General features: G+C 34.3%; 1 protein-coding gene across 7 annotated transcripts in view; it reads left to right on the forward strand.

Moving 5' to 3' along the window:
- LOC138694949 (dentin sialophosphoprotein-like) overlaps positions 1-24901 on the forward strand; it is a 245748-nt gene extending 220847 nt beyond the window's left edge. For 6 of the 7 annotated variants that reach the window (XM_069819162.1, XM_069819161.1, XM_069819167.1 and 3 more), the window contains one exon: positions 9991-24901. In XM_069819162.1, the coding sequence (XP_069675263.1) occupies positions 10012-15057 (5046 nt within the window). In that variant the 5' untranslated portion in view covers positions 9991-10011 and the 3' untranslated portion in view covers positions 15058-24901. Of the gene's footprint in view, positions 1-5701; positions 5873-9990 lie in introns of those variants that run through there. The other variant, XM_069819165.1, reaches the window with a different exon arrangement.
- The last annotated feature ends 685 nt before the right edge of the window (positions 24902-25586 follow it).

The following is a 25586-nucleotide window of genomic DNA, read 5'->3' on the forward strand; positions in this document are numbered from 1 at the left end:
TAAACCTAATATGTAACTTAAACCTAATTTACTTACCATTGCAATCTGAAAACAGTTCCAAGTTGTCAGTTCCAAGACCTGTCAGCTTATGTCAACTTAATTCATTTCATGTTAATTTAATTAATTATACGCGAACTTTGTAATTGTTCGTATGCAGTGGCCATCCAAGCGGTGTGTGGTTCGATTCCTGGTGTTTGATTCCGTCTATAGGACTTGTTTTGAGATATCACTGCGTGGGCCCTGCATTGTGCCAATCCTACATCCAGGGAGTCCCGCAATGTATAGGTGTCTAGTGCTAATTGAGAGACACTACCCTCCTCTACACCAGTGTTCCGCAACTTTTTTCTACTCATGACACACCCTAGATAGGCCTACACTCAACATGACACACCAAAATGTTAAGCCCCTCAAAAATATATGATGTGACTCTCCTAATATAATTACGTAATGTAATCAAATTTATTATTATTATTATTATTATTATTATTATTATTATTATTATTATAAAACAAAAATCGACTCTTGCATTCATTAACAATTTATGAACTTTAATTCTCTGTAGAAAATACACATTTCTATTACTAATATTAAAGTAAATAACTCTACTCATACTTTCAATGTGATACTTGGGTCTGCTTAAGGCTGGTTCACAATAAACCGGAAACGAAAACGATAACGAGAACAAGAACGGAAATATTGTTAAAATAAATGTATTTAAATGTGAGCATTCACAATTGACTATTGTGAACGCTCACATTTAAATACATTAATTTTAACATTATTTCCGTTCTCGTTCTCATTGTCATTTCCGTTCCTGGTTTATTGTGAACCAGCCTTTAGCTGCACACAGGTGGCTGATCCGCGGTAGAATCGTTGACAGTGCAAGCCTAATTTCTTCATCGATGGAGGTGAGTCTCTCCCTCTTTAATGTTTTAATTTCAGTTAATGTCGAAAAGCCCAGTTCACACATATATATTATGTAGTTGAAAATGGCAATAACATATTAACTGTCATCTCAGAGATAGCCGAGTATTCACTTCTTATTGACAACCAGAATGTTTCCAAAGGCACTTCGAGAAGTTCTAATTTCAATGTTCTTATGTAGAAGGAGTGTAGTGTGCTCTGACCCCATTTCCTGTTACAAAACAGAAAAAAGCAGCATATTTAGGGACCACGATTTGATGATTAGGATATAGGCCTACTTCACGTACTTCAGCCATGAATTCTTTCACTCGATCTGTAATAGAAGCGGTTCCATCTCTAAAACACTAATGCAATCCTCCCATGTTAATTCATTACAGACCACATATTCATTAGTTGCACGAAAGATTTTTTCACCGGTTGCTCGCTCAGGTAGTTTACACAAAAAAAATTGCAATTACATCTCCATCAATGTACCGACTGTAGGAAACAAGTTGTGCATGACCGCTAATATCGGTGGACTCGTCGATCTGAAGTGAGAACTTCTGACTGCTCTTTATTTTATCCTTCATAATGCCTTGGATGTCTTTGGCCATGTCACTAACTGGGTGGTTAATTGTGTCAGCAGAGAGAGGAATTTAATTTTAATTTATTTTATTAATTTCTTACAATAATAGTTAAAAAATTCGCGTCACACCCTTGTGGAGGCACACCGATTGCGGAACACTGCTCTACTCCGCAGTGGTCTACAAGTCGATATTATAGAGGTGGTAAAACTGTCAAAGAAAGATCTTAATAATATTACATATCAATTTAATTACCGGTACCCATAAACTTAATTACACATCAGCATAAACGAGTATGTATTAACTTAATTAGTTACAAATCGAGTTAATTAATTGAGGGGCTTAGTGGAAAAGGGGCCCATGCCACAAAAAAAAAAGCATTTATTCTACTGAGATTCTCTCTCTTCAAGTGAAGAAGAGGCACTTATAAATGCTTACCATGTCCAGTTAATACATGCCACAAGACTGGAAGTTTATAAAAGAAGTCCTAGATGGCAAGATCTGTCGGATTTTCGAAGAAACTAAAAATTAACAGGAATGTGGCATGGGTCTCTCAATTACACATCAAGTTGATTAATTACATATTATTAATTTATTACCGTACTGTATACTGAAAATTTAAGTGTAATGCCTGAAAATTCAGACCTCTAGTTAGATGTTCTCCTCTCCCTACATAGGATTTTTTTTATAATTATATAAATCCTATCCACTTCGGACTGTTACGAAACTATGAGATAAACTATTTCATATGGCACTGTATTGCCACAAAAAATTTATGTTGTTGACTATGAATTGTAGTTATTCAGAAGATAAAGCTTTGTATAACCTCATTTCTATGTTATAAATAACATTATGCAATGGAGAAATAGCCTGCAGGAGCAATTTACAATTTAACGGGAGTGTAATTATTTGTTTGTTTACCATCACAATGTTGCTGTGTGTACATTGACCTCAATATGTGGTACAAATTTATATAAGGATACATTATATTGAAAGTTCTGTTCAAGTACAGGTTGATCATACAAACGTAGTTGCTTACAAATAGATGGAATTTGGTTCACACCACTCGTTAGTCCTCATGCCTTCCAGTACAGTCGAGTTGCACAAAGAACAACCCTCTCCTCAAGGATTTCCATTCTGTGTAGATTTCGTCCAAGCAATGGTGGCCAATCTTCAATCTAAGAGTTGCTTTTGGTGTTATTCTGGGTAGTTGTTGAATATCCCTAATATATCTATGTGTAGCCTATATGTTTGTATTTCATGTTCAGTATTTCATGTTACATTATTTTGTGTTTATTTATGCATTTCTTGTTTTAGTTCATGTAATCTTCTTTCAAGTAATATTAATTTTGGTATTTTTTAACATTTTTTTTATTCCATGTTGAATCTTTCGTACACTACTTTTAACACTTGAATATAAATAATTGATTAAATGGCGATCTTACTCGTGTTACCCACACAACAGGCAGCAAAGTTCGAGATGACGCCGAGATCTAGTAGGCTCTGAGGATGGTGTGAAGAAGCACTGAAACAGCTGTAAGCCGCACATGCTTACACAATTAACACGAGTAAGATCGCAATTTAATCAATTATTTAATCTTTTTTAACTGATTAAATTTCTAACGTCTGTACTGTTTTAATCTTTAGGGTTTAACTTGCTTGACTAGTTTCCAAGTTTTGTGCTTTATTGTCCAAAGCCTAGTGGAGATTATGCGCTATCATCTGGTTTCCTGTTGTGGTGGGATGTGTTCATGATTGTGCCGAAAAGGGTGTGTGTTTTGAAATTGAGTTGAGTGTTCTGGATGTGATGTGGGTTTTTTTTTTTTTGTATGTTTTTAAATTTCATGTTGTTTTACGGTGTCAAGTTACTAATGATTGAGGGGAAATAACTCACCTCCACGTGGTGATCCCTAGAATAAGTTGATATTAAAACAACAAATGAAACAAATACAACTGCTTTTATTAATGTAACTATTGGACTATTGCTATACAAAATGAGTTGCAACAGAATCTAAAGCCTGCCAGGCAAGAAATTGAAAGTGGTCATACAGACTTGATTATTATAAATGACTGCATCTACGTTTGTTAATAGTAAAGTTGAAAGTTCGTACTTACTGTAGACGTTAAATACAGTATATAAAATGTGCATATTCATAATCTATTCTATTAATCTATTATGTAAAAACAACATATTTATGTTTATCACACTTGTAATTTGATAAGTCTGACGGTCTTAACAATAAAAACCTTGATAATTTGTACAACTTATCGGACCCAAAATGGTTTTCAAATAATTTTGTAAGATACAAATTTATAATATAGTTACATTGTGAGGTTGCTGTCAAACAGTGGTATTTCAGAAAAGTTCTACGTACTATTCCAGTTTTTACTTCATAATTTGAAGCTATCATGACAAATTACATAAGATGGCGATTTATTTAAAATTGACTCGAACAGTTTTCTTATTGAATATTATTCTTACTTAAAAAATAGTGCAAAATATTTGGTTCTGAATAATAATTGTTAACTGTAAAAGTTTAGCCCAAGTCGAAAATTTCTCAAGACAGTAGTTTTCATAAACAGTAAATAGTTGAAAGTTCATACTTAGTGTAGGTGTTAAATAAATAAAACGTTGTGCATATTCAAGTTAAAAAGATGAAGCTTATGTAAAATTAAGGAATATTTAATCTCATATTTTAAATCTTAGTTAGCTTATGAAGTTGAAATATAGTTTTGTGAGATACAAATTTATAACATAGTTACATTGTGAGGTTGCTATCAACCTAGTGGTATTTTTCAGAAAATTTCTACGTACAGTACTATTCCAATTCTCACTTCATAATTTGAAGCTCTAATGACAAATTACATAAGATGGCGATTTATTTAAAATTGACCCGAACAGTTTTCTTCTTCAATATTTATTCTTACTTAAAAAATAAAAAAAAAATATTTGGTTCTGAATAATAATTGTTAACGATAAAAGTTTAGCCCAAGTCGAAAATTTCTCAAGACAGTAGTCTTCATAAACACACCACCATCACCATCACTGCCACCACCACTACCACCACCATCATGTGTAATTGATGATTATGTTAACTGGTCTCCCTAGAAGATGACATAATTTTGTCACTAAATTTTATGACTGAAATCTAAACTTAATTGTACATTCATTCATTCATTCATTCATTCATTCATTCATTCATTCATTCATTCATTCATTCATTCATTCATTCATTCATTCATTCATTCATTTAATACTTTACACTTGAGCTACATTTGGCATTGCAGCCAGAAAGAGCAGAAGCTCGTGCTCGGGCGCAGTTCAGATCAGTTATACAAAATATATCACAAAATTAAGAGAGTTCATTGAGCACAATAACATTAATAAATGATAAAATAATACAGCATGTAATAATAAGGTCTATATACAAATAGAAAATACAAAAGTACATAAATATTAGAGTATCAATTTTTAACTCAATTAGCTTAAACAATTAAATAATTAATCTGATTTGTTTCTTAAATCTATGTGTGTTAAGTGTACTTAGCTCAGGGTAAGCTCTAATTAATTCATTATATATTTTGGGTCCAAAATTTCTGCTGAAATAGTCATATCTTTTGTATGAATCCTATAATTATACATGCCAGTACTTGTGACATGCAGAAACTTTCTTTTCTTTGAAATTAAATTTTCGAGCCTTATAGCAACTAAAGAGTTCAGCCATGCGAACGAATACGATCTTATTTAACGACAGGGGAAACACTTGCAATTCAAACACAACAGACAAAAAAAAAACCTTTAAGAATGTGAGAAAGGTTGTAATGAAGAATTAGCTAAGCGTGTTTGCATTACCAGATATTAACACAACCAGTCTTACATTATGTTGCCATTCTATTACAGTGGTCCTCGTTAGATTCCTTTGTATTACATGACAATAGCCTTCAAGGCATACATGCTATTAGTATTATCATCCATTGATGTAAAAAGTCTTTGTGCTTGGAAAAAAGTGGGTAATGTAGAACTTCCTCTTGTACAAGGTATGAAGTCTGAAACTCGGTTACATCCACTTATGTAACTGACAGTGACTTTGTTTTTTATCAGTTATTCGAGATGTTAACATTTTGGCCTTGATCATAAGTATCTCGGTTGAGCAGATAACAAAATGTCATTAAAAAATATATATTGTAGGTAAGTGTATACGTAGCAGGATTCATGGAACCTTTGTGTCTTCTGAAAAGCTGTCTTCAACAACACGTGAGGATTTAAAAAAAAAGTATACGCTATGTCAGAGATTTATATACGTTTTTGTGGACCAGTTTTCGAATATTAATAAGTGACTGACGTGTGATTATTTTCCAAAGAAGATTCTTCTTCAAGTAGTAACGTAAGTTTTACTAATGATAAATTTTATAGCCTGCTGAACAAACACAGTTTGTACTTAGAGGAGGTGGGAGTATGCAACTAATATGAGTGAATACAGGAAGGTTGGTGGAGATAATTTCAAGAGAATCAATAATAATTGACGAAAAATAACTTCAAAATGAAATTGAATATAACGTAGGGCCTATTCTGATATGTATCTGTTATCAGGTAGTACATCTCACTTGATGATATGTGTCAGAGGAAGAACAATTGAGGCGGTGAGTTCCAAAATTTCTTAAGTACCGGTACACCTGACATCATTTATCTGAAAGCAAAGAAAACTTAAACTTTTTTTTTTACCAAGCTGCAATTGTTGAATTGTTTACCACCAAAATAAAAATAGTAATATGCGTTACAAGAGCGGTATGTTGATGTTTTCATGTTCGTGGAAAAGATTGAGCTTTTTTAATTTCCGAGAACATGAAAACAAACATACCGCTCATGTATCGTACATTATTTTGTGCGAAGATCGTTTATTACATACCTGAAAGAGGAATTTCTAATTAGTTGCAATGAAATCTCCATCTTGGTTTCTGTTCAATGACGGCAACTTTTAAAAACAAAAAGATCTATCTTCAACATTGTTGCTATAAAATGTTTTCTGTGTTTACTATATTCCAGCAGGCCGTGATATACGTCTGTCTTTTTTTTCCCCCAGTCTATAAATGCGAACTTAAAGCAAACGGTAAGGTTATGTAATGATTTATTTTTCATTTTAATATTTTAACAATATTATTTATATAACATATTGCAGTAATAACATCGGCATCTGGAATCTTGTTGATTTTTTCACGGCTTCCTTAATGTTGCTTGCATTACAAATGCAGTAACTTTTGTGGTGTTGTAGAGTTTACTTAATTTTTGCAAATATTTAAAAACAATAATTAACAGTGCAATTTAGGTGAAATTGCAGTGGTAAGTTTCCAATTTATAATTATTACTATGTTAAAAGTCTCTAAAAATAATATGTTAAAAGCCTAAAGCAGTAAAATGAATATGGCGCTTAAGCGGTAAGAAGAGGGAAATTGTTATGCGTGTTACGTTGGGAATACTGAATGTGGTATTTCAAACTTACCGCGTATTGGTTTTGTGCGGAAAGCAAGCAAATACGCACGATCTCGCACAAAAGTCTATAAGTAACATTATAACACAATGAAATATGCATGTATTAAGTTTTTGATGGAAAAAATGAAATGTATCAAGTTGTGATACGAAATTGTTTGCAAAAATATAAAATTTTGTTGCAACGTAAGAAACAACAGAAAATTGAATCAGTTATAACCATAAGTAATAATCGAAACAAAATTATAGTTTTATTATTTAATCCAAACCTGAAATAATATTTTTTTTTTCAATATTTTAAATTAAGTGTTAATGAAAATGTGTGTAGTTGAAACTTCTGTTATCACATCACATCTTCAAATGAAGGTCATCTTAATCTCCATATTCATCAAGATCATTTTCCACAACACTTTCTTCAATAATGTAAATTTCACCATCAATAACTAGTAGAACTTGAGAGATACATTTTCACGCTACTCCCTACAGAAATGTTTTTTTTTTTTTTTTCAGTAGTGCATCATTAGTTTTTATTGTCGCTGTAAAGCAGTATTGTCAAGGCATAACTCAAGAAAAAATATAATTTTTCCATAAAATTATACGCAATATGCCAAATAAAGCCCCAAAAATGCCAAATAAAGCCCCGGTTCAAACGGTGTTAGTTTCGTGATGGATTCCAAGGTGGCTGCGCTGATGGCTATCTTGCGTGCTCACTTGCTGGAAGTAATGCGCTCTGGTGGCTGCTTTGGTGGCTACCTTGCTGGATTTCGCGGGTAGGTTCCTTGCTATTTTTCGTGATGGTTTGCAGGCTGGAACCAAAGATGATATAGTATCACCACTGAAACCATGTCGCCATGTTCATTGTTTTCCAACTAAACCTGTTTTTTCTATATTCTCTAGTTTCTAAGAAACAACAATTAAATATCGGACTTTAGCTGTTTTGCACTTATGGCTTAATTACCTTATTACGACATTTACTATTGTTAATGTAGGAATTTAGTTGTTTTCCATTCAGAGTTTAGTTCTTTTTTTACCATGAGCGTTGGCAACAGATGAAACAGCAGATGATTTTCCAATTTGAACCGTGAGAACAACAACCATCACCGTAGCCAATACGGGAGCCAGCAAGTGAGCACGCAGGGTAGCCATCAGCGCAGCCACCTTGGAATCCATCACAGAAACTAGCTCTGTCTGAACCGGGCTTAAGTTGTGTTCTTTAAAATCCCATGCTGGTACTGTACAGTTTCTGTTTTCGCAGCAGTATGGATCATGAATGTATGAAGTTTTAGAATAAACCGAGCATCTGTGTCATGTAGATAAATAAGAATGTATGAAGTTCTGAATCAAAATGGCCATTCTTCATGTACGCTATTGTATTAAGTTTTGAGACAAAATTAGTGAATGTCTTATAAAGTTTTGGAACAAAATCCGTAAAAAAGAACCTCCTAAATAATCAGATTTGCAACAAACACTTGGTGTAATATGATGCAGAGGTACCATCTAAAGTGCCTGAAATAGATATATCAATTTTTTTAATTTTTGCGCTTACCAAGTTTTGAAACTCAACACTTCAATTATTGTTTGTATATATCTGAAGTCGAATTAGTGTAATATGTTACTAGTCAGTGATGTATGCAATGGAGGGGTGAAAGGAACTGACCACACTATCCTATTATCTCATGGCTTAGATGCTTCATGAGCGAACCTTATTGGTGTCACGTATGAGGTTCAAACCTGTCTTTGGACAGTTGACTCAAGAGCAGTAGGGCTTATTTAAAAATTTCAATTAAAAACTACAAATATCCTCTTAGTATGCAACATAGTTAATTTTAAAATTACATCAATAGAAAGTTATTCATATTATCTTACTGGGCTACCGAGGAAAACTAACATTTTCGAAAATTAAAGATAATGTAGGAAAGAGAAAATTTCCTCGCCTCTAACTGGATTCTAATCTGCATCTTTTGTGTCTAACAACTAATGTACCGTGTAACTTGTTTTCTCTTTCAATAATAGGTACCGGTATATAATCCTTTATTTAAGATCAGTGGCGGCTTCTCAAGGGGGTTGCAGGTTTGTACACCCCCCAGTAATGTTCCTAATCTCCCAGCTTTGTTACTATTAAAAATATAATTTTATTTTACAATTTTCATTCATGACTATCTGCAGCTGGCGTCTTGTTTTGTACGTCTGCAGGAGCCTCCGAGCCTCTTGGTTTGCAAAGACGTTGAAAACCTAGGGAAGGTAGTTTATTGAGATGTTCGGCTAATGCGGGGACAGGGGGATTAGAGGCGTGGTCTACTGCTCTCCTCATTGAGAACGGTTTGTCGCACTCCCTGACATGGACACCAACGTCAGTGCAGAAGAAACTAAATTCACTGGGAAAGTATCTGTTTCAACTAGACATTTGTCCGAAGTAATAAGCATGAAAAATGTATTCATTCGGCTTGTGCAACGAACAGTCGTATATTTCGCACATTACTTTCTCAATCTACATGCACACAAATGGCACAATACATAAAGGAGCTTGTATTTTGCTTTAAAGTTCTAAGAGTTGTCGTTCTGACAATAAGTGCTGCTATCTCCTGACAGTCTACGAAAGCTGCATTTGAATTTTATGAACGAATACGTTGCACTTGATACTTGGTAGCATTCTGATAACGATTCTGTAGCCAAATGTTTTTCATGAGGATAAATCGCAATATAGAGAGCTCCGCCCACGACCTCTTCCACTTTTGGACTTTATAGGCATGCTTGTATTTAGTCATTTTACTTATTAACTGCATATAAATTAGGTTTATATGTATACACGGTTTTAAACTTTAAAGTATGTTTAACTCCTCTTCGATATCCATTGTGCACCACCATATTTTCAAACCACCAGCCGCCACTGTTTAAGATGATTCGTATATTGTACACTTTCAGTAACAATTATCTAGATTTTGCAAATATTCTTTTAGCTGCTGTTTAATGCATCTGGTGAGAAAATGAAGTACTGATAGAGTTCCTTTTTTGTTTCAGTGATACGAGTTGGAGACAGACATGACTGCATTACGGTGGTGCACCATTTTCCTGGCATGCTGTCTGGTAGGACTGCTGCAGAAGAATCTGTCGACAGCTGCTCCAGTTGGTACCGACACTAGCAAAGAAATTCAGCACGCTGATGAGGGGGACGATTATTCTGTTGGAGATGGAATGGATTCTTTCAATACTGTGGATAGTGGAGAAGAAGAAGCTGCAAATAGTAAAGAAAGTGGCAACAACGATCTTGCAGAAGGAAATGACCACACTAAACATAAGAAAAAGGAAGAACAAACAGAAAATCAGGACAAAAATTCAGGAGAACCAACTGATGAACCTCTAGTGGAAGAAGAAACTGGTGACACTAAGATGTCCCATTCTGAAGAAGAAGAAGGAGCAAATGAAGAGACAAATGATGAAGATGTAATTAAGTCTGGAACAGACGATGAAGCAGAACATGTTCCTGTTATGGAAAGTACCAGCGATGAAGATAATACAAATTTTGAATTGGAGAAAGAAGAAAAAAATTCCGAAACAGTAGAGAATAATGAAAAGTTAGAAGGAGAAGCTGAAGGTTCTGGGAGTAATGAACAAGTTGACAATCCTGAAGTCAACATTGCGCAATTAGGGAGTGTAAAAGATGATGACGAAGAAGATGAAGAAGTAAATGCCGACGCTGATCATAAATCTGCACCAACTGAACATTCAAATGAAGTTAAATCAGTGGAACAACTTGCGAATAGTGCAGGAGAAAAGAGTAATGAAGAAAACGTTCTTTCACAAGAAGATGATGTTGATGAGAAAGATACATCACATGACGTCAAGACCGAAGAAGACTCTCCAGTGCATGAATATCACGAGGAAAATGTTGCATCGAATGAAGGCCATGCCAAGGATGATGAAGGGGAACCATCTGCCTCACAAGAGGATGACAATAATGATGGAACATCACATGAAGTCTATGACAAGATTGATGGTACATCTATTGATGATAGGAAACATGACCATCACGAATCTGGGGATGATGAAGAAAAGGAGAATGACGAAGATGGTACACATGTGAGTCATGAAGAAGGAAGTGCAGTTAAGTCGGAGGAAAATAATGAAGATGAGGTTCTTGGTGTGGATGAGAGTCATGAAGATGAAAATGAAGAGAATGAGAAACATGATCATCACGAAGCTGGGGACGTCGAAGAAAAGGATAATGAAGAAGGTGGTGCGCATGTGTTGAATGTCAGTCATGAAGAAGGAAGTGCAGTGAAGTCTGAGGAAAATAATGAAGATGAGGTTTTCGGTGTGGATGAGAGTCATGAAGATGAAAATGAAGAGAATGAGAAACATGATCATCACGATGCTGGGGACGTCGAAGAAAAGGATAATGAAGAAGATGGTGCGCATGTTTTGAATGTGAGTCATGAAGAAGGAAGTGCAGTTAAGTCTGAGGAAAATAATGAAGATGAGGTTTCCGGTGTGGATGAGAGTCATGAAGATGAACACGAAGAGAATGGGAAACACGACCATCACGAAGCTGGGGACGTCGAAGAAAAGGATAATGAAGAAGATGGTGCGAATGTTTTGAATGTGAGTCATGAAGAAGGAAGTGCAGTTAAGTCTGAGGAAAATAATGAAGATGAGGTTTCCGGTGTGGATGAGAGTCATGAAGATGAACATGAAGAGAATGGGAAAAACGACCATCACGAAGCTGGGAATGTTGAAGAAAAGGATAATGACGAAGATGGTGCACATGTATTGAATGTGAGTCATGACGAAGGAAGTGCAGTTAAGTCAGAGGAAAATAATGAAGATGAGGTTCTTGGTGTGGATGAGACTCATGAAGATGAAAATGAAGAAAATGTTGACACCAAAAATGAGGACAATGCAGAGAAGTCAGATGACATTGCTTCTGTAGAGTCAAATGAGAAGGATGAAGATAATGGTTCTGCTGTTCACGAACATCATGAAAAAGACAATGATGGGGACGAGGAAGCAAAGACAGATGAGAATGGTGAAGACGGTACTCCTGAAGTATACGATCATCACGAAGAAAAGAAGGATGAAGATGCACCGAAAAAGCATCATGAAGATGAAGAGAGCAGTGGAGAAAATGCAGCAAAGTCAGTTGAAGAGAATGTAGCAAAATCAAATTATGATGAAGATGGCGCTCTTGCATTACATAAGGATGAAGATGAGAAAAATGAAGATGATGATGTGGCCACTTCAGACGAAAACGATGAAACAAAATCCCAAGAAAACAATGAACATAATGGTGTTGCACTGATCGGAAGTGACCAAGACGAAAAGAAAGATGAAGATAACGTAGTGAAGTCAGACGAAGATGATGAAGAAAGGTCCCATGAAAAGAACGAAGATAGCATTGCTGCATTACTTGAAAGTAATGAAGACAGTAAGGAGGCGAAATCACACGAACATGATGAAAGAAAGTCTGCTGAGAATGATGAAGATGGTGCTCTTACATTGCCCAGAAACAGCAAAGACGAACATGACGAAGATGAAAAGAATAATGAAGATAATGATAATGAAGATGAAAAGGAAGATGAAGATAACGTTGCAAAGTCAGACGAACATGACGATGCAAAGTCTAACGAGAACAACCTTACATTGCATGAAAACAATGAAGATAAAAAGAACGATGAAGATAACGTTGAAAAGTCAGATGAAAATGAAGAAGTGAACTCGAACGAGAAAGATGTAGGTGGTGCACGTGCGATGATTGAACGTGTTGGCGATGATAACGACGATTATGATGATGACAATGAAGATGAAGACGAAGAGAATGATGGAGGTGATGTAGCAAAATCAGATGAAGTTGACGGAGTTAAGTCAAATGAAAATGATGAAAATGGTGCAGCAAAGTTAGATGATAATGAAGATATTGTGGAAAAATCAGAAGAAAATGACGAGAAAAAGTCAGAAGAGAACGACGATGATGAAGCGAAGTCACAAGAAAATGATGCAACAAAGTCCACTGAAGATGATGATGATACTTCTGTTGCAGTGCATTTGCATCACAAGGAAGATAAAAGTGAAGAAGATGATGTAGCAAAGATAGATGAAGATAATGGAGTGGAAAAATCAGAAGAAAATGACGAGAAAAAGTCAGAAGAGAACGACGAAGATGATGAAGCAAAGTCACAAGAAAATGACGCGACAAAGTCCAATGAAGATGATGATGATACTTCTGTTGCAGTGCATTTGCATCACAAGGAAGATAAAAGTGAAGAAGATGACGTAGCAAAGATAGATGAAGATAATGAAGAAAAGGCAGATGAAAATGAAGATGACAGTGAAAAACATTCAGAAGAGGATGAAGATGACAATTTATTGGCTTTTAATTACAACAAAGAAAAGGATCACTCTGATGATAATGGCGAAGGTAGTGCAGATAAACAAAATGAAGATGATAAAGAAATGAAGGCTACTGAGGAAGATGTAGACAATGAAGATACAACCGAATCGAATGCCGATGATGAAGATGGAGTTCTTCCTTTAGTTGATGTAAGCGATTTCGATAAGAAAGATACCAGTAATGAAAAATCACGTGACTTGAAGGAAGATGATGATCGTGTCAATCATGAAGATGAAACAAATAAATCAGAAAATTCTGAGGAGGAAGAAGCAAGAATTCCTGCTAATATTGAAGCTGCTAGTAGTGGAATACACTCTGAAGAGGAAGAGCAACCAGATACAATTGTTAAGTCTGCTGATAATTCAGAGGAAGATTTTCTTAATGAAGTGAAGGAAAAGCATGGTTGGATAGAAGATCCATCAGATTTGAACGATGACATGGAAGGCAGTGGTGGTATAGAAGATACAACTCAGCAACCAGAAATTAAAGAGCCTCCTGTACAGCGAAGAGTGTTTGAATCGGTAGATGCTCGTCCTTCTGAAAGTAATTCAGAAGAAGATAACACTGCAGACCTCCAGTCTGAGAATGATCCTAACACAACCGAAGATCCCTATGCAGAAAATGAAGAAGCTGTTCCCAAAATACCGGACACAGATGACAAAGAGCAAGATATACTCGGTAAGGATGGCGTCACAGATTCTGTTATTACCACCAATAAACCAGAATCTAGTCAAGACACAGAAGACATAACAGGCGGTGATATGCTAGTACACTCTGCTCCTGGTGTTGGAAACATCTCTGGGTCAGAAGGCAAGAAAAGTGATATCATGTTAAAGAATGATGATGACAGCATAAATGAACCTGGACTTGGCTCTCGATCAGAAGACCCTGGGGAGGCACAGAGCTCTGTCGGATCGTACGTTGTTCTAGGCGCCATCATGGCTATTATTGTTGTTCTACTCGGATATTCGGTCATCAAAAGCAGACGTCGGAATTCAAGCGAAACGAAGACCGAAGATTTTGGCACCGAAATGGCAGATATAAAGAAGAATCTTCTACCAGGAAATGAGCATAATGGTAGCATTAAACCTAAACCACATCCAGATGACGATGACGACGAGAGTAACACCAAACTACTCCCAGACACAACAAATAAAGATGATAACGTAGAAAATGATGAGAATCATAAAGCAGACATAGAGATAAATATGAATGGGATGCAGAATGGGGGAACACACGATGAGACCGACTTCCAGAGACAACCTAGCGTTGATTTTGACACAATTGAAAGTCAGTTAGAGCCTCTCAATGTAGACAAAAATCCTTTCAGATCCCAATTTCCAAACGATGATACTGCTGTTCCAGAAGTCCTTGTGCAGGAAAGGAGACCGGTTCTTGCCCAAAGTGCACGTGACAAGTACTTCCAAGTGAATCCATTTCGCCAACCAGACACATCTGAAGGAGTGAACGGATACAGCAACATGCCAGAAGTGGTAATCGAGAAACCGCCCTCCGCACATAACGGTTATGTGAACGGCAAGAGTGATGCCCTGCCAGAAGTCCACAGTGTCTTGCAGGATCCTTCATCAACACCTTCTTCACCAACGTCAAGAGTGAAAATTGTGGCAAAGATGGACGAGGACTCTATTGTTAAGAAACCAATTATTATAAACAGGGAAGCGAATGGTGTAACATACTGAGAATTTCGTATTTATAATTTGTATAATTTTCTATGTGGAAGAGTAACCTTGAAGAACCTTTTTTTAATTCATGAAAGCTTAGGTTGTGAGCGTAATTTTTAAATCATACAGGTTAACACGCACTACATTCTTTTACAACAGTGATTATTTAATTCTCCTCATGAACCTTTTTTTTTTAAAGTATAAATCTTTAATTTAAAATTATTTCTTAGAATATCAACAATTTTTAAAGAATTGATTGCTAAAATTTCTCTATTTTTTTTTTGAGGATATTTCAAACTTCTGAAATTTAATTTAATATAATTTACAACTTGTTAATTATTTTCGGCAGAATATTAAGTTGAAATCTTCCATGTTTGAGTTAATACAATTTTATCACTTCCAGTTTATTACTATGTGGCAGTAGGTTCTAAAATCATCATGTCTGATGAATTAGTTGCAGTTTCCCTATTTATAACAAAACAAAAATATAATCTAAGATAATGTTAGAAACTTCTGCAGTCATAGTTGTTTATGATAGGCATACCATTATAGAGGCACATAGAAAACAATTCATGAAAGAAGAACATTACATTTCACGTGGAAGATCAGAAACTGTCTTTCTCTCTGTTTAGGCTATTTATTTATTTTTTTGAATTTCTAATTTATTTCTAACAGTATTTTGTCTATATGTTTCTGCTGCATTTGAAACAGTACAAGTAACGATGTGACAATGCTACTGTGATATCGATACATGTGTCTTGCATTTATTTACACTAGTATGTTTATTAATTCCTGCACATTACATTGATCACATCTTACATACCTTTTTTATTGCAAGTGTAGTAGACTTATATTTAATATAACATTCTACTTTTGTTATCTGAATTATAAGTTAAAAACAAATTACAGTGAAACCTCTCATTTACGGACATCGAAGGGAGGTAACAACCTGTCCGCATCTGGGAGGTGTCCTTAATTCGGAGGGAGGCTCCCCAATCTAACAGTAAATTTATAATATGCATTATGTATCCCTTCTCGCTTTAAATGAAATGTATTACTGTAGTTTAATTCTAAATACAGTATACTGTACTACAGTAAATTCTTTGAAACTTTGAATTACAGTAGGTAAGACCGAAAAAGGAAAATACAGTATTGTGCAAGGCAGTTTTATTCTAGGTCTACAGTTATGCAGTAGGCCTACTGTAATTTACAGTTTTCAAGTTAAACTTAACGTTCAGGTGCCATGTCTCTCGAAACAGTACAACTGATTGAAGAGTAATACTATTAACCCTATCATGTGTCGAATACAATTTCACGATCGGGGAAACCTTGGACCCATCAGACAGGTTAAATTGTATGACTTCGTTTATCCACCTGCTTCTAGCTAACAAAGGGTAGCTGGCGGCACTAGGGGTAGCCTACGAGACTCTTATTGTCTTCTTTCGTGTTAAAGAATTTCTGTACAGTTCTCAAAACTAAATTTTCCATTTTTGTAACACATTATGACGTCTTGAAATCCAAATTCTATTCGCAGTCAGGAGGTAAAGCAAGCTTTAGGACTGTGAAACAGCTGTGTGTGTCCGTGTTTGAGAGTGTTCGTGAACGAGAGTTAAATTCATCATTATTTCTATATTGTTTCAGTTAGGACATAAAATTCTGTCTGCATATGAGGAGTGTCCGTATCTTGGGGGTGTCTGTAAGGAGAGGTTTCACTGTAATATGATTTTCTTTTTAATGCTTATTTTTAAGTAATTATGTTAGTATTTGTATAGACTGTCTTTTGCTTGAAAATATGCATATTTTAAAACTTTTAATTACTATGTTTCTGATCAACTCATTCTTTCTGATGTTAAGATAAACGTAGATTATACTGAAACATTATAATTTCTTGTACTGTATAAAGTTCATCATAGTCTTGTTTGGTGATTGTGCTTCTGTAATGATAAGCTAGTAAATCAAAAAGACATTTTATTAGCAAGTAAGCTTCACCTTCTGATAGGTGCTAATAAATACCGGTACAGTACGTACTATTCATTCTCTATGAAGAATGGGGGAAAGAAATTCGTGTAATTCGTGAAACGTGATAATTATAGTCCCGTCGCTCTTATTTCCGGCAGCCAATCACGTTGCAAGTCGGCTACATTTAAACATGTGCGTCTTGTCATTCGCTGTTGATTTCGTTATGGACTTCCTAAGGCTCTATAGATACTGGGTTTAATCGTCCGCCATTTTCGTTCTTTCCTTGCCGTTTGCAGCAAGCAGACGAGAATTTACAACAGTACAAATTTTAATTCCGCGCTCTTTTAGGTGTACTTGTTTAAAATAATAATAATAATAATAATAATAATAATAATAATAATAATAGAATCAAGAGTAACAATCGACTTAGAGCCATGCAGCTGGATACTCAGGTAATTAAACCTTCAACAACAGTGCAACATTTGATCCACATACATTAAACATTATAGTCAACAATTGATTTCGTTAGGTACCGGTATACAAAAGCTATCTCAACATTCACTTAGTTATTTATTTTTAAGTTTCTCACATTAAATATTATAACAAGAACGTAATCGACAGATTGAAATTTTTTCCGGCAGTGAGTACCACAAAGCGTGGGGCCTGGGGTGACCGCCCGACTTGCCCACTGAAGGGCCAGCCTTTCTATGAGAATCCACAATTCTAACAGACCTAAGTTGTTACTCTGCAAACTGAGGTGGGCGCATATGTTACTCCCAGTAACTGGGAAACTAGTACGGTACAGATTTAGAATAGGAATCACTTTTAAAAGTAATTCTTTCTAAACATTTCTCTCGCTTTGACTCCCATCTAAATTTAAAAATAGAGAAACTTTTGAAGGTGCCAATGTCTATTTTGAACATGACACTTCGAAGTTAGTAATTTTTTTTCCCTTCCCAAAAAACATTTTGATTTCGAATTTTTTCTATGATTTCCTTAGATATTTATCTATGAAACCTAAAATTTACAATGCGATTATCATAGGTGCTACGACGTGATAATGTTTAACGGTGCAGAAAATAGCGTCGTCTGTTAACCGCAACTGGCAATGAAAGAACTAAAATGGCGAACGATTATATGTACCTACTCTTTATAGAACCTACTCTTACTAGGGCGTAAGCAAAGAGGCGGAGCCACGCCGGAAATAACAGCAACGTGACTTTATATTTCTGGTGTGTTTGGGCAAGCTATCTTCTTAAACATAAGATTCTTTGCTGCTAATAATAATAATTAAGAAAATTATGAACATAATTAATGCATGATTGCTTCAAAGATTGCAATATGCATTTCTTCAACACTGCCAGGATAGTTTGAGAAAGCTTGAGGTTGCTTGTTTTATAAGACTGAACATTTTTAAGATACTTGTAATATGTGTATTAAGTTATTATGTTAAGTGTGAAATGATAATGGAAATTGTAGAGGATTTAAAAAAAATAATAAAGTCCAATTACAGTTGATAACAAATAGAAAATCCACCACGTTCTATGCCATTGGCTGATGCAACGGAACAGTTCCTATTGATGCCAAAGCTGTGTATTCTTCAAGTAGTTAGCAAACTGAGTGATTGGTCAATTTATTAATATCTTATTTCAAATCTTGCCATACATTGATGGACATTTACAGTTTCAAACGAATATTCAATATAGTGAACAGCTGAGAAGTGAATAAATTTCGTGACTGTTTTCAATCATGGGTTATAGGCCTATTGACAATATTTCGAAATTTTTATAGAGAGATTAGTTGATCAATAAGTTCTCAATGGAATCTGGGAAACAGGAAACATCAATTTCATGATGTATGCCTAAATGGACTTTCGTGATTATTTCAGACAGAACATACTGAGGAGTTTCATTTTCTTTTGTGGATATACAAATGATTAATTGCACTAAATTATTATTCAAATTATTTTGCAATGTAATCGATAAATTAGAAATCGTGATCATTTTTACCTCTAAAAACAAAAATGTAAGTTTGTTACTCTACAAGCAGAAAATAATTCTACAAGACTTTCATATTAACACAGAATTCTATCTCTTTTTTGCTGTAAATAAGTATAAATTAAAATACTGTTTATTATTTAGGAAATTATACATTTTTAAAGGTTACCGGTATATAAAGAATGTACAATATTGGTTGTAAGTTTGGAATGTTGAAATTTATTGGATACCGTATAACAAATTTCACTACAGAAGAACTGTTGCTTGAACTTTTTCTATTGTTTGTGAGCTAAAAAAAATTAAAAACATTCCACAAGTTGGGCCTATCTTCATCCTCAGAAGAAGAAAGTGTAGTTTTTGAGGTCTTTACTAATTTAGTCTTATGAGATTTTAGACTTTCATGATTATGTTAAGAAGTAGACATTTGAATAGGGTCTGTTCCATCATATGTAGAAACTTTACATCTCCAACACTTCTCTTGGCCAATTTTGCCTGACTAATCTCAGTTGTTTGGAATAAAAGCCGAGTAATTAATTATAAAGGGTTCAATAGAAGGTGACAGGTTTAAGTGTATTGGCCTGTAGGTGAAACCTGTATACAGTTCCTAAAAAATGGAGAGTTTCACGATAAAATATTCAAAAGAATACTTTTGACTCGAGCACCGTGACATCTTTGTTCGTCTGATGTATGTAGATCGAACTTCCAAAACGTGATTTTTTTTAAGTCCATGTCAGCAAAAAAAGAAAAAGTCAAAGCTTAGCTATTTTGAGTAACCCATTGCTTTCTCCCACATTTACAAAATTTAATACAACTAGAACATTCATGTAGCTAATTGGTGATGTATGCAATGGAGGGGGAAAGGAACTGGCCATCCTACCCCATTATCTCCTGGCCTAGTTGGCTCATAAGCGGTGCTTTTTGGTATCACTTGTGAGGGTCAGACCTGTCTTCAGACAGTTGACTAAACAACAACAACAACAACATCAATTCAAAAACTACAGGGAAAGTGAGGTTATGGTGAAAATATTGTCAATGTATGTAAGGTTCATAACCAAATGTTCTACACTAAACTACTAGGTAACTTCCAAGAGATTACCAGTACATTCACCTGGAATTGAAACATTCTTAAAACTAACCTACAGTCACTAGGATTGTTAAATAGATGAGATATTAGATTTTATATTCTACTGTATTAAGATATTGTACAATTAAATTCGTTCAACTTAATAACAAATTTAACCCTTCAGTACTCGCGAATTTTTTCGTAATGTGTTCAGTCACGTGGGGGACAGATGTCACCCAAGGTTTAGAGTATGATTTCGAACATTCTTTTCTATATGAATGTTCACATAAATGTGTTACTAGAGAGTATACACAATTTATTAATAAATAAATATAAAAATAGTTTCGAAACAATTAGCTTATTTATAATTAATAGATAATTATTTATGTGTAAATTTTCTAATACTTCCTGAATTTATCTACAAAATTAACACTGGAAAAACGGTTATAATTCTTGCTTTGTTGTGAACATCTTTGTAAACAATAATACCTGAATAGCATGTGTTCTATTGTTCTTTTATCCTGAAGACTTCCTTCAAAAGTATTTATTCCTGAATGCTTTCTGCTGACATTTCTTTACAATACATAGTTATTTACAATCAATTTATACAGATATCCCCCAAATTGTCGGCACATGTCCATTTTGAACATATTACACACCATCTCCTAGTCCTTCTGTCTCGAGATCTACCACATTCGTATCAACGACCTCTGAATTCGTTCTGGGGCTGGTATAGCGGATTCTTGAATTCCCAGTAAAACTTGAGAATGCCTTCTAATCTCTGAAGAAATTTGAAGGGTTATAGACCTACGCTGAAACAGTTTATCAGTTCCCAGGCAACGTTAGAAAGAAACATAAATTTACAGAATTCAAGTTCAATACAACGAATCACCTCTAATGTTATATCCATCTTGAATCTTGCGCACACTACTTTTAACACTTAAATATAAATGATTGGTGTTAAATTACATAAGCAACTGTGGCTTTTGTATTAAATTTATATCGATTGGCATCCACAAATTGAAATGACATCATAAAATTAGTGATTAGCCACAGTTGCTTATGTAATTTAACACGAGTAAGTTTGCCAATCAACCAATCATCTAATGATATAGTTTGTAACTAAAAATATTATAATAAATGCTTATCTGGACTTTGCAGAAACGGTAGCGTAAAAAGTTGCGTGGTTGACAGTTGTCACCCAGAAGCCACATAACCTATACGAGCAACTTCAAGACTGAAACTAAAGAATGTTGTTATGTGAGCTTGGTTTTGAAGGTACCTAAAGCCTCATGGTTGTAAATCTCTTCTACAAAATAGAATGAAAAGAAACAGTGGTGTCCCTCATGTGAGTACTGACGGATTAAATATTTGTTTTATATATAGGTAATGCAAGTTTAGACATACAGTAGACCTATGCCCTACCTTTATCAGTGAAAATACTGTATAAGATTAAATATATAACTGTTTAATTAGAAATTTAAGTGAGCAGAAAACCGACCTTGTTCTATGGAATTGATCACCAACTTTGAAAATGGAAATATTAAAAATATTTTTAATAATAAAATATTTAGCAACATGTTAGATATTGGTACAAGCTTTTGTATTAAATTTTATATCGATTGGCATCCACAAATTGAAATGACATCATAAAATTAGTAATAAGCCACTGTGATTAGGGCTATATGAAGACTGATGTTTATATGAATTATAATCATCGTTTATAAGACTAGTAACAAAATGTAAACGTCTTGAGAAGATTTCTGAAATTTAAGACTGCTAAATCTGTATTTTTTTAAATGTTAACATTTCGGAAACGAGTTAGTTTCCACTGTGTTGTGTATTAAGAAGCAATCAGGAATATTTAATTTCACAGCACTACTGCATAAATAAAGGTTCGTGATTGTAATGCTTGTATTTAGATACACGCACTGTCTTTTCTTATTCACTTCCCTCCCCCCCCCCCAAAAAAAAAGAAATACACTGAGGTTAAGAATGTACATACTAAGATACCAGTACATGTCTGAATCGCTCATATTCTGTCATACATACATACATAGTCTTTTTTCTCTCCGGTTTTTACTGCTGAATTATGTATATATTAAGATGATGTGCCTAATTTATTTTCATTAATTGGGTTAGAAACGAAAATGAAAAAGTTGTGCTTCAAGGTTATTCTTCATTTGTAAGCTACAGAATGATTTCTATACAAGAAGAAATTTGTGAACTTCAGTGCCATGAAAGTGAGGAATTTTATATAATTGGATTTTTTTAGAGAGTTCAGTGCTTTCATGTGTATATGAACCTTGAACATTCTGGAAGGCTCAACACTGAAACACAGACTATAATGAAAATATGTGATGAAAAAGCTATAGAAAATTGTGAAAATCTTTGTGAGGATGTACCATTCAAATAATTTATTTTTGTTTTTATGATTCAGTTATAAGACATGGCTACTTAATGTGCAGTGTAAATGCAGTCTATTTCGGTAGCAGAGGTTACTGTAGCAGCTTTTATTTCATGATTTATTGAATGAATGATGTAAGCATTTCCATATTTGAACCAGTTAGTAAGCAGTGCTCTGGCCTGTAATATATAGGTTACAGTATTTTCCACCCTGTAAGGTAATATTTTCTTTATGATGTTCTTGCAACTTCATTTCTTGTGACTTTATTATAGGCCTAACATACAATTTAGAGACATAGTTTCCCCAGCAAATAGGGATTATAAAGAATGGACACTGAGCGAATTTTCCTGTGTTTTGTTTCTCTGTGCACCAGCGGCTAGTTCCACTTTCAAGCGCTAAAGGTAGTGTAATCGAGCATACGCTAAGATAATAATTGAGAATAGAGTTAAGGCACAGGATCCAAACATCGCCTACCTTATTGCATAATCCAGTAACGCTTTGCTTCAAATAAATTCAAGTTAACAGCTTTTCCTTATTTCTCAGTGACAAACTAGTTGTAATAATAATATTTTATATTTCAGATATAATACATTATATTATAAAATAATGTAATACATTATAAAATTAAGTATCGAATTCGTTTAATATTTGTATAATAATATAATATAGCTATATGGTTTTACTTCTCGTAAGAGTTTTGTTTTTCCATTTTCAGCGCTATCAAATCATTACATATTTTAATTGTTGTTGGGGGTCAACGTCTGAACTCTCATTGTAAAGGAACTCTAGAGTCTAGACATTGCAGTTAATGAAGGATTTATTATTTTATGGATCCAATTTATTTTATTTGAGTACATAATGTACCTAGATGTATTAATTGTATGTGTTATATTTCCGCTGTGTCGACTGCTAGCTGGTGTGATGTCAGCGCCAACTCTAGGGAGAAAGCAGAATCTGACGCTTTAGCTGGCTTGAAGGTCATTGAAATCAGTTCGGCTACATCAAAGGTACCGACGCGAAGTGTCCATTCTTTATAATCCCTATTCGCTGGTTTCCCTGTTGTAAGGCAATCATGTTCTCTTACAAGTCTAAATTTTTTAACAGCCATGTTTTGAATAATCGATAATAAATTTAGATTTACCGGTACATAAATATTTCCAATTTTGAATTTCTGGTGTTTTCAGCAATTTTGATTACAATTAATTTGATAAAATCTTAACTTCATTTCATCTTTTGCTGATATACAAGGTAATTTTGTTTTAGGTTGTTTGATTTTACTTCTTTCTTTTGCCAGTAAGTCTGCAATTTCATGTCTGTACAGTCCAAAATATGTATGTATCCACTGCAAAATAATTTCCTTTCTAAAACGTTATATTTGTTTTGGAGACTGATGGCTACCTCTGAATCACAGAGTAGTATTGCATTGTTAAATTTACCAAGTCTAGAAAAAATCTGTTGTACTCATATGTACATAGCCTAAATTTGTTCATCATAATTTGTGGCACTTTCTGACACTTCTTTGAACCAATTGATATCATTTTGTCCTTATTCTTTTGAAAAAACTAAATCTTCAGTGCTGTTTTATGATGTAAACTACTGTACTAAGTAGATTATGGAAGCAATTGATCACAAAGACTGTCTTAAATTGTAGTATGAATGGAAGTTTATCAAGTTATTTTGCAGGTAAAAGTTTGTGTTTGCTTGTAACATCACAAGACGTAATTGTTACTATGTATCAGTAATATAATTTATGTACATTTATGTTATACTTAATTATGAAGATAATTCATATTGAATGATTGAATATGAAGAATGAATGTGATAATATGAATAAATATGTGGATGAATGAGTGTGAATGAATGCGTTGAATGTTGTTAACAAACAAATGAATGTGATATATGAATAACAGAATGAATCTGAATATAATGAATGAATGACTTGATATGCAAAAAGTATGATTAAAAGAATTCAACATAAAAAATGATATGACGCGACATTCTAAATAATTGAGTTTGTAATGTAAAGTGTAAAGAGATGGATAAATATGTGGGTAAGTGAAAGGTGAAAAAAAAAGAAAAAATAATTTTTCAGAATATGTTAAATGTGGCAGAGACTTGCATCCTTCTTTATCTTAAGCTCGAAAAGCATATTTATTTAATCTTTAGACAGCTTAGCATTATCTTAATCTACTGTTATCGCATCATGTGACTTTTAAGGTTTCTGTAATCACTTTTGTTGTTGCTGAAATGATAATGTTTTACTTTATAAATAGTTTCTCTCTTAAAATTCTTTTTGTTTCTGTTTTTCTGTTCTCGTTAAGAGCTGTAAAAGAAATGTAATCTGCAAACTGAATACATGACATTTCCATTTCTGAGTGTATGTGCCTTTCTCATTTGTTATATTTAAGAGAATTGGAATGAAATTATTCTATGTTTTGCATTTTTAATTATTTTCCACTCCTTTCTTTTTCCTTTTTTCCCCTTTTTTATTCTTGTAGTTCAAAGATGCCTTTGATCGTCTCAAGATAGGAATTACAGAAGATGAACGCTGTCACTTTTGGAAGAGTTTTATCTAATACTCAGCTATATATATGGATAGCGCCATTGGGAGTGAGAAGAGGTTTTTCAGTGGACTAATGCCTACCCAAAAATCACAACATTAATCATTTTTCTCCCTTCCCAACTCTACGCAAATATTGAATATATAGCTGAAGTTTGTTTGACTATAGTCGGAGATTGCTGGGTAACTTTCGGCATTGGACCTCGGACTCATTTCGCCATCATTAATTCACATATCTTCATCATCATCCATACCATAGCCCTGGTCAAGTTCATCGTGCAGCATCCTGTACTTGTACAAGAGTGCGGCCATTCAGCTACCCAATTATTCACAGAATAGGAGTGGTAGATTAGATTAGATTTTATTAAAAGTCATGAGTATTATACAAATACTATGGACATAGTCATAATAAAAACAAAACAGTGAATAAAATTATATTAGAAACATAAGTTACTAACAGAGGACTCAAAGTATCCAAAGTTTCTTCTCAACCAGTGACCCAGCCAATTCTTTTTCCTCTTCCTGATCAGTTTCAGCATCATTTTTTCTTAACCCACTCTT

Source organism: Periplaneta americana, chromosome 2, assembly GCF_040183065.1.
Source record: "Periplaneta americana isolate PAMFEO1 chromosome 2, P.americana_PAMFEO1_priV1, whole genome shotgun sequence".
Lineage (NCBI taxonomy): Eukaryota > Metazoa > Arthropoda > Insecta > Blattodea > Blattidae > Periplaneta > Periplaneta americana.